General features: G+C 37.0%; 1 protein-coding gene across 1 annotated transcript; it reads left to right on the top strand.

The window, feature by feature from the left end:
• Window positions 1-703: 703 nt before the first annotated feature.
• On the top strand, window positions 704-2,804 carry LOC104087905 (7-deoxyloganetin glucosyltransferase-like). Its single transcript, XM_009592483.3, has 2 exons — window positions 704-1,298; window positions 1,707-2,804. Exons 1-2 carry the CDS (start codon window positions 779-781, stop codon window positions 2,642-2,644), a joined length of 1,458 nt encoding a protein of 485 aa, XP_009590778.1. The 5' UTR covers window positions 704-778; the 3' UTR covers window positions 2,645-2,804.
• The last annotated feature ends 6,410 nt before the right edge of the window (window positions 2,805-9,214 follow it).

The following is a 9,214-nucleotide window of genomic DNA, read 5'->3' as shown; positions in this document are numbered from 1 at the left end:
GTTAGTGCTTAGTAATAAGATTTAATATTCTATATTTAGAATTAGAATTCAATAAAATAATAATGATAATATATACTAGTACTAATTAGTAATATAGTAATAAGATATAATATTGTGGTGCTATGATATCTCGAGATGGGGAGTATACATGCGATACAAAAATGTATATATCTGGAATATTTCTAAAATTATTATATATTTAAAATTCCGACCGATTTCGGTAGGTATTTTGAAATATAAATAATTTTTTTTAATTACTACTGACCGATTTCGGTCGGTATTTTGAAAAATAAATTAAAAAAAATTTAATTAATTCCGACCGATTTCGGTCGGTATTTTGAAAATTAAATAATTTTTTTAAAAATTAATACCGATCAATTTCGTTCGATAAATGTAGTTTGACTGTCAGTCAACGCATTAAAATTTCCGACCGATTTCGGTCGAAACATCTTAGCGACCATCAATTTTCCGACTAACTAAAAACGGTTGGAAATCGGACAGTTTTCGTGGAGAAATTGGACTAAAAATGAATTGGACTAGTATAATATACCGCAGTAAGTCATTTTTGACCTCGAAATCGGCGTTCCAGCCAACACAAATCAACTTGCAGGTTTTACCCATTTTGTAACAGTCTGGCGTGCTCTCTTTTTGGCACTTTCTTTGATGTTTTTGACTTCTTTTTTCCATCTATAAATATCTGCATTTCTTCAATCCTTCTTGCCAAAATCATCAAGATCCTTTCGAGACATTTAGAGAGAGAGAGAGAAAGAAATTCAGAATGGGTTCCATTGGTGCTGAATTTACAAAGCCACATGCAGTTTGCATACCATATCCCGCCCAAGGCCATATTAACCCCATGTTAAAGCTAGCCAAAATCCTTCATCACAAAGGCTTTCACATCACTTTTGTCAATACTGAATTTAACCACAGACGTCTGCTTAAATCTCGTGGCCCTGATTCTCTCAAGGGTCTTTCTTCTTTCCGTTTTGAGACAATTCCTGATGGACTTCCGCCATGTGATGCAGATGCCACACAAGATATACCTTCTTTGTGTGAATCTACAACCAATACTTGCTTGGGTCCTTTTAGGGATCTTCTTGCGAAACTCAATGATACTAACACATCTAACGTGCCACCCGTTTCGTGCATCATCTCAGATGGTGTCATGAGCTTCACCTTAGCCGCTGCACAAGAATTGGGAGTCCCTGAAGTTCTGTTTTGGACCACTAGTGCTTGTGGTTTCTTAGGTTACATGCATTATTACAAGGTTATTGAAAAAGGATACGCTCCACTTAAAGGTACAAATACTTTCTCCTACATAAGCGGCTCCTTTAGGTTGGGTTTAGTAACCAATTCCTTTTTACTTGAACTGCGTACACACACAAAAAGAATTTAAAAATGTATAGTATATTAAGATTACAATATTACTTTTAATTTATTAATTTTAGATCTTGGATTCACAGGAGTTATGCTTTAATTAATGATGATGTATTTAGTTATTATATCGTGTATCTTGTATATGCTACTTTGTATATCTTGTATATGCTACTTTCATCCAATACCGATATCAAATAATTTTGTCTATAATATTTTAGGCAGATGGAAAGATTTTAGAGACTTTTTTGTTACTCTTGATGTCTATAGCTAATTCCCATTATATTGGATGTGCACGTGTTTTAACCTTTTCTCTTTTTGGGAAATTGTAGATGCGAGTGACTTGACAAATGGATACCTAGAGACAACATTGGATTTTATACCATGCATGAAAGACGTACGTTTAAGGGATCTTCCAAGTTTCTTGAGAACTACAAATCCAGATGAATTCATGATCAAATTTGTCCTCCAAGAAACAGAGAGAGCAAGAAAGGCTTCTGCAATTATCCTCAACACATATGAAACACTAGAGGCTGAAGTTCTTGAATCGCTCCGAAATCTTCTTCCTCCAGTCTACCCCATTGGGCCCTTGCATTTTCTAGTGAAACATGTTGATGATGAGAATTTGAAGGGACTTAGATCCAGCCTTTGGAAAGAGGAACCAGAGTGTATACAATGGCTTGATACCAAAGAACCAAATTCTGTTGTTTATGTTAACTTTGGAAGCATTACTGTTATGACTCCTAGTCAACTTATTGAATTTGCTTGGGGACTTGCAAACAGCCAACAATCATTCTTATGGATCATAAGACCTGATATTGTTTCAGGTGATGCATCGATTCTTCCCCCCGAATTCGTGGAAGAAACGAAGAAGAGAGGTATGCTTGCTAGTTGGTGTTCACAAGAAGAAGTACTTAGTCACCCTGCAATAGGAGGATTCTTGACTCACAGTGGATGGAATTCGACACTCGAAAGTATAAGCAGTGGGGTGCCTATGATTTGCTGGCCATTTTTCGCTGAACAGCAAACAAATTGTTGGTTTTCCGTCACTAAATGGGATGTTGGAATGGAGATTGACTGTGATGTGAAGAGGGATGAAGTGGAAAGCCTTGTAAGGGAATTGATGGTTGGGGGAAAAGGCAAAAAGATGAAGAAAAAGACAATGGAATGGAAGGAATTGGCTGAAGCATCTGCTAAAGAACATTCAGGGTCATCTTATGTGAACATTGAGAAGGTGGTCAATGATATTCTTCTTTCGTCCAAACATTAAGTTAAATAAGTTACTACATCATTTAATCTTCCTTAAATTTCATTCTTGTGTTCTTGTAAGTCTTTTTCATACTTATTTCCCTTCTTACTTTCGTTTTGCATTGTCACAGTGTAAGGTTGGAAGCAAATAATATATCCTGCTTAATGTCGTTTGGTCGCCAGTCGCCTGTCAATAATATTTTACAAAAGTGAGAAATACCATTAAATTTATTATTCTTTCGTAATAATACGTGCAAAGTAGGACTTTTTAAATTATTACATAGACTTTTCAAATTATTATACGGTAGGTGCATCAGCATTCATAGCATACAATTTGGATCATGGCACCATTCCCAGCAAATACAACGCCCATGCTAATATTTAATTGGTTACAACACTATACTAGTCAATCGTATACGTACATTCTTGATTCTTCTTAAATAAATAAAACATAAAAATTATTCAAGGATTTGGTCTCATGAATAATTAAATTGATAATGATAAATAGTTACGTAACCATGGGATAATATTTCATGTGCCTCGAACATATCAACTCTTTCGTAAGTCCAATTAGTATTTGTGACTTCATATTTATTATCCCTTTATCTATTTTATTGCTGGAGACAAACAACTTGTTCTTTGGCAGATAGGAATGGTCTTATCTGAGTACTATTATTTCAATAAAAATTTAGGGTACACCAGAGAACCTGATTTTCTATGGATCCCCACAGAATACACATAATAGGAGATAAGTAAATGATACAACAGAGTTTGAAAAACTCCCAATTCACGGAATTAAAAACCACGACCTACACTCGTATGATTTCAACTTCACTAATCGAGCAACTTTTAGATTACAACATATTGTAACCTAGGTTACATATCAACTCTTTCGTAAGTCCAATTAGTATTTGTGACTTCATATTTATTATCCCTTTATCTATTTTATTGCTGGAGACAAACAACTTGTTCTTTGGCAGATAGGAATGGTCTTATCTGAGTACTATTATTTCAATAAAAATTTAGGGTACACCAGAGAACCTGATTTTCTATGGATCCCCACAGAATACACATAATAGGAGATAAGTAAATGACACAACAGAGTTTTACGTGAAAAACTCTCAATTCACGGAATTAAAAACCACGACCTACACTCGTATGATTTCAACTTCACTAATCGAGCAACTTTTAGATTACAACATATTATAACCTAGGTTAGATATCAACTCTTTCGTAAGTCCAATTAGTATTTGTGACTTCATATTTATTATCCCTTTATCTATTTTATTGCTGGAGACAAACAACTTGTTCTTTGGCAGATAGGAATGGTCTTATCTGAGTACTATTATTTCAATAAAAATTTAGGGTACACCAGAGAACCTGATTTTCTATGGATCCCCACAGAATACACATAATAGGAGATAAGTAAATGACACAACAGAGTTTTACGTGAAAAACTCCCAATTCACGGGATTAAAAACCACGACCTACACTCGTATGATTTCAACTTCACTAATCGAGCAACTTTTAGATTACAACATATTGTAACCTAGGAATTAAACTCTTAATCCGCCACTCACTTGTAATAACTCTATTACAAAGCTCACAGACTAACTCTAGCCAAGACACAAACACAAAATTTATGATTTTACAAATGGTTTCCTACACAATGCTTCTAGATAAGCTAAGTAGGAATTACAAGTAAATCACTCTAACAAAGGTGCAACACAATTAAGGACATATAATAACACAATACTGAAAACTGGTCATTCGTTGTATTGTTCTTGAAGCCCGAAAGTTACTTGCAAGATGACAACACACTTGAGAAGAAACTTAATTAATTCTCGGATGTGCAAGTGTGTATTTTCTTCGTTGCTTCATGTTAATAATATCCAAGTGATGTCACTTGAATAATGCAAGCCAATATCCGGTACAAGGCATTCCCCATAAAGTAGATATTGCACTGTTCACACTGTTGTGTGGAGGAGAACATTTGCATCGACTTTACAGCTGTGAGCAGTAACTTGAGATTTGTTGTGCTTTGACACCTTGAGAATATATAACAGGTTCCCGATCTGATTCGTATCATTAAATTTGTTAGATTATCAAAACAATAACACGACAGGTAACTTATCAATTTCCTAATAGTAAGTGCATTGATCTACGTATACATGTTTTTAAAGTGTTTTCAACTATTTATAAAGAATAGTTTTCAACAGAATATGGTAGGTGCATCGGCATTTGTCGCACACAATCAGCAAACACCCACACCCATGCGAATACTTGATTGGCTATAAAATTATACAAGTCATACTCTTTTTAAATATTGCTGACACATTCGAATAAATAATCCAAAAGTAATAAAACTATCAAAGGTAAAACGTTTACAAGTCAGTGATAATATATCGATACTATTCATACAAAATTGCGGGTGCTTCATTGTTTTCACCTATGTTTCTTAGATAGGAATGGTTTCTTAATGTTTACTTGTTTGTTATTACCGGAAACAAGTTGGCAAATGGGAGCCGAGATCGAAATGGAGTCCATTTCTGTCGTATAGAATGATTTGCCGTCATTTATACGATACAATTGACACCAAGAAAAAGGAATAGGGACCAAAGCATTAAACAAATATTTTTTCCGTTTCAAATATTAGTCTGTTTGATAAAATATACATATTTCTATATTTAGAAACAATTTAACTTTAAAGTTTTTCTTTTCACACAAATATCTTCTAGGCTTTCACCCTCTGTCAGTCCATTGCATTACGATCCCATAAAGCTTTTGACCTTAAGTTTTTAGGACCACATATTTCAAAAGTTTTCTTCTTTTTTTCTTAAACTTTGTGTCAAGTTAAATTAAATCATCTAAATTGTAATAATTAAAAAAGAATAGTTTTTTGTGATTTTATTTTTTATTTAAGGAAATAATTACACTGTTTCAGCGGTGGCTTTAATAGGATTGCACTAATAAGCAACTTCGTGGTTCAATGCCTGCCCAGAGTTTTGGAGTTTGACATTTTTAGCATAATGATTGTAATATCCAATTAGGTTATCTCTTACCATTATATTCTTTCATTTTTTCCCCAAGAAAGTCTTTTCATTTTTAATATTTATGTTTCTTCCCTTACTATCCACTTGCCCATTTACATTCGGAAAAAGCAAAATAAAAAATTTAAAATATTAAGCTGGGGTAAGTTTACTATCAAAACAAACTTTTTTTGTCCTAACCAAACAGACTTTGGTTACTCTGTCATTTTCCTTTACATTATCGAAGAGAGAAAGAATTTTTTATTTTGCATTATTGGTTACTACACTGGTGAAAGTATTAAAATACTATGTTATTTTCAATCACCAAGTTATGAATAAACACATTTGAAGTCAAGAGGACAACGTAACTATCATTAGTAAAGACGGAAAGTAATTATTTTCGTGTACGTCTCTTATATTTTTAGTAAAAGTATTATTATCTCTAATTTGAGAGAGACAGGGTCATATCTTCAGTGGAGATTATATTTTTGATTAGGCTAGTTTATTTAATTTGAGTTGGTTTATAAACAACAAAAATTTGAAATTAACAAAGAACTGATGAATATATCTCTAATAATCCATTGTCTTAATAGGCTACGTTCGCTCATTGCCTACTTACATTCCATTTTTCTTGTTATTGAAATTAGAAAGTAAACTATTGAAGTTCATTGGTAATCTTCAGGACAACTTTTGAAATTAACAAATAACGGGAGAATATATCTGTATTGGGCAAAATATGTTACGGGACGTGGCCACCAAAGAAGGGGACACGTGGAACCAAAGTTGGGAGGACGAAAAATTGGGCGCAGCTACCCCGCGTGTCACCGAGAAAGGCAGGTTCATAAAGGTATTAAGCACGCTGCGCCCGGTGACATTTAATGAAGAATATTCCACAGCATTAAAGAGTAACGACTCGTTACAGAGTTTTGAGCATTTATGTTTACCGTTAGATTTCCATTATCGCACTTCAATAATTGTCATTAGTGGTGGGCCCAACCATTACGCCCACTGAGCTATAAATAATAGGCTCAATGATCATTGTAAAGACACAGTTTTCTGGACATCAAAGAATATATTCTAACACAGCATCTTGATACTATTTTTCTCTCTCTAACTTGTTGGTCTAATCATCATTGTGCCCGGAGACTCTGTCCTTGGGCTCATCAGATCTATAGTTCCATCTGCATTTTGAGCTAAGTAGTTTGCATCCAAATTGATTAATTCATCACTTCTTTGGACCAGATTAATCTATCTGTCTAGAAACTACGAACAAATTCAACTGTACCAATTTTCGGGTAAATAGTTTGGCACCCACCGTGGGGCCTAGACAACCGTGCGATTAAATTGGTCCTTATTTTTTCACCATTCACAAGCTTTGATCGTTTTTTATCTTAGCAAAAAATCACAAAAAATGGCAATCAATATCGTTAACAATGCCCATAATCCTGAAATTCAAGGGGGGACATCCTCATTTTGAGGACTCAATCAGCGACACTCGCAATTAGGGGGATGACGCCACACCGGTATATGACGGGAGGTACCCTAGACGAGTGCGAGAGGCGACTCCTGACGATGCTGACGAAGAACACGTGGCAGATGCAGTGAGGATCCTTCAAGAGCAACAAACAATCATCCTAAGCCATCTCACGCGACGGGATCAGGTTATGATGGAACTAAAGCAGGCACTGTCAAGTGCTTCAAATAATGCGAACAGGCGAGATCTAATTCCTCCCATCGCTCTTGCAAATCAAACAGCACAGAGAATTGACAACAACACTCCAGGGGCGAAGTTGGCTCCGACGGGGTTGGGGGAGTAGATCTAGCCTCAACAACGATAGCGACCCATTCAAGGAAGAACTATATATTGCGGTCCATGAAGGAAGTAAATGCCCGTATGGATTAGATCCCGGGAGCACCACCGGTATTGAAAGGTCCGAACTCGAAGAAATATATTCAATTACCGTACAAGCCGAGTGCGGCCTCGGAACTAATCCCTAAGCGGTTTAGAATGCCTGAAGTGCCGAAATATGATGGAACTTCAAATCCACATGAGCACATTACCACCTACACAACGGCGGTGAAAGAAAATAATTTGGCTCCTCACGAAATTGAGTCTGTGTTGTTAAAGAAATTTGGTGAGACCCTCACGAGGGAAGCTTTGACATGGTATTCATTATTTCCCGAGCCCTCCATAGCTTCCTTCGAAATGCTTGCAGATTCATTCATCAAGGACCATGCCAGTGCCAGAAAGGTACAAGCCCAAAAGGTCGACATATTCAGAATCGTGCAGGGAGAATCCGAGTTATTACGGAGATTCGTTTCCCGGTTCAAAAAGGAGAGGATGTTGTTACCGGCAATCCCGGATGAGTGGGCGGCTGAAGCATTCACCAAAGGTATAAATTCGAGAAGTTCGGACGCTTCCCGAAAGCTGAAGGAAAGCCTATCCGAGTTTCAAGTGACGACTTGGGCGGATGTCCACAACCGGTACGAGTCCAAAATAAGGATCGAAGACAATCAGGTTGGCTTTACATCATCGGCCAAAAGAAGGGAGAAGAACAGGGAAAAAATGAAAGATGATATTGACTCGGATAGACGGACTTCTAGGGGCCGATTTCTGCCCTACAAGCGGACGGAAGGTCGTGACAGGAGCTTCCGAACGTCAAACAAGTTCACCGTTGACAGGAGGATCGATCGTGGGCGGAACAACAAATCACTATAGGATAGAGAAATCTCGGGACTACGAGGTTCTCCTTATCCAAAGTTATTAGAGTATAACTTCAACGTCAGCGTGGTGGAGTTAGTGTCGGCCGTGAGAGATATCAAAGAGGTACACTTCCCGAGACCAATGAGGTCTGATCCCAGCCATAGGGACCCAAATTTATGGTGTGAATACCATGGCACTAATGGCTATCGGACTGGGGACTGCCGGCACCTTTGGAAAAGAAGTGGCAACGCTGTTAAAGAATTATTGAGTGACCGAGCCAAAAACAACTATGGCCGAGACAGGGGCGACATGCAAACCTCAAAAGCAGGAGAGGAACCTCTACGACAAACGATCAACATGATCTTCGGAGGGGATGAAATCAATGGGATCACCTTCTCGTCCGTAAAGAAGATAAAAATTTCAACATCCCATAGTAAGAGGCTCCGGGAAGATGATATCACATTCACAGATGAAGATGTGAACGGATTACTACTGCCGCACAATGACGCACTGATAATCTCTTTAAATGTGTAAAATTTTAAAATTAAACGTATTTTAGTGGATCCATGAAGTTCCGCTAATATCATATAATGGAGAGTTCTGAATCAAGCTAAACTCACTGGGAGCATCGTCCCGACAATAAAGCTCCTTGTTGGATTCAACCTTGCAAGCGTGACAACCCGAGGGGAAATTTTACTGCTCACGGAGGCCGAGGGCATAACAAAGACAACTCTCTTCGAAGTAGTAGATGGAGGCATGGGATATAATATCATCTTGGGAAGGCTGTGGCTGCACGAGACGAAAGCTGTGTCTTTGACGTACCACCAATTGCTGAAATTTCCCACACTAAATGGGATCA

This window comes from Nicotiana tomentosiformis, chromosome 2, assembly GCF_000390325.3.
Source record: "Nicotiana tomentosiformis chromosome 2, ASM39032v3, whole genome shotgun sequence".
NCBI classification, from domain to species: Eukaryota; Viridiplantae; Streptophyta; class Magnoliopsida; order Solanales; family Solanaceae; genus Nicotiana; species Nicotiana tomentosiformis.
The sequence above is the reverse complement of the archived record's forward strand: the minus strand, read 5'-3'. Positions and strand labels throughout refer to the sequence as shown.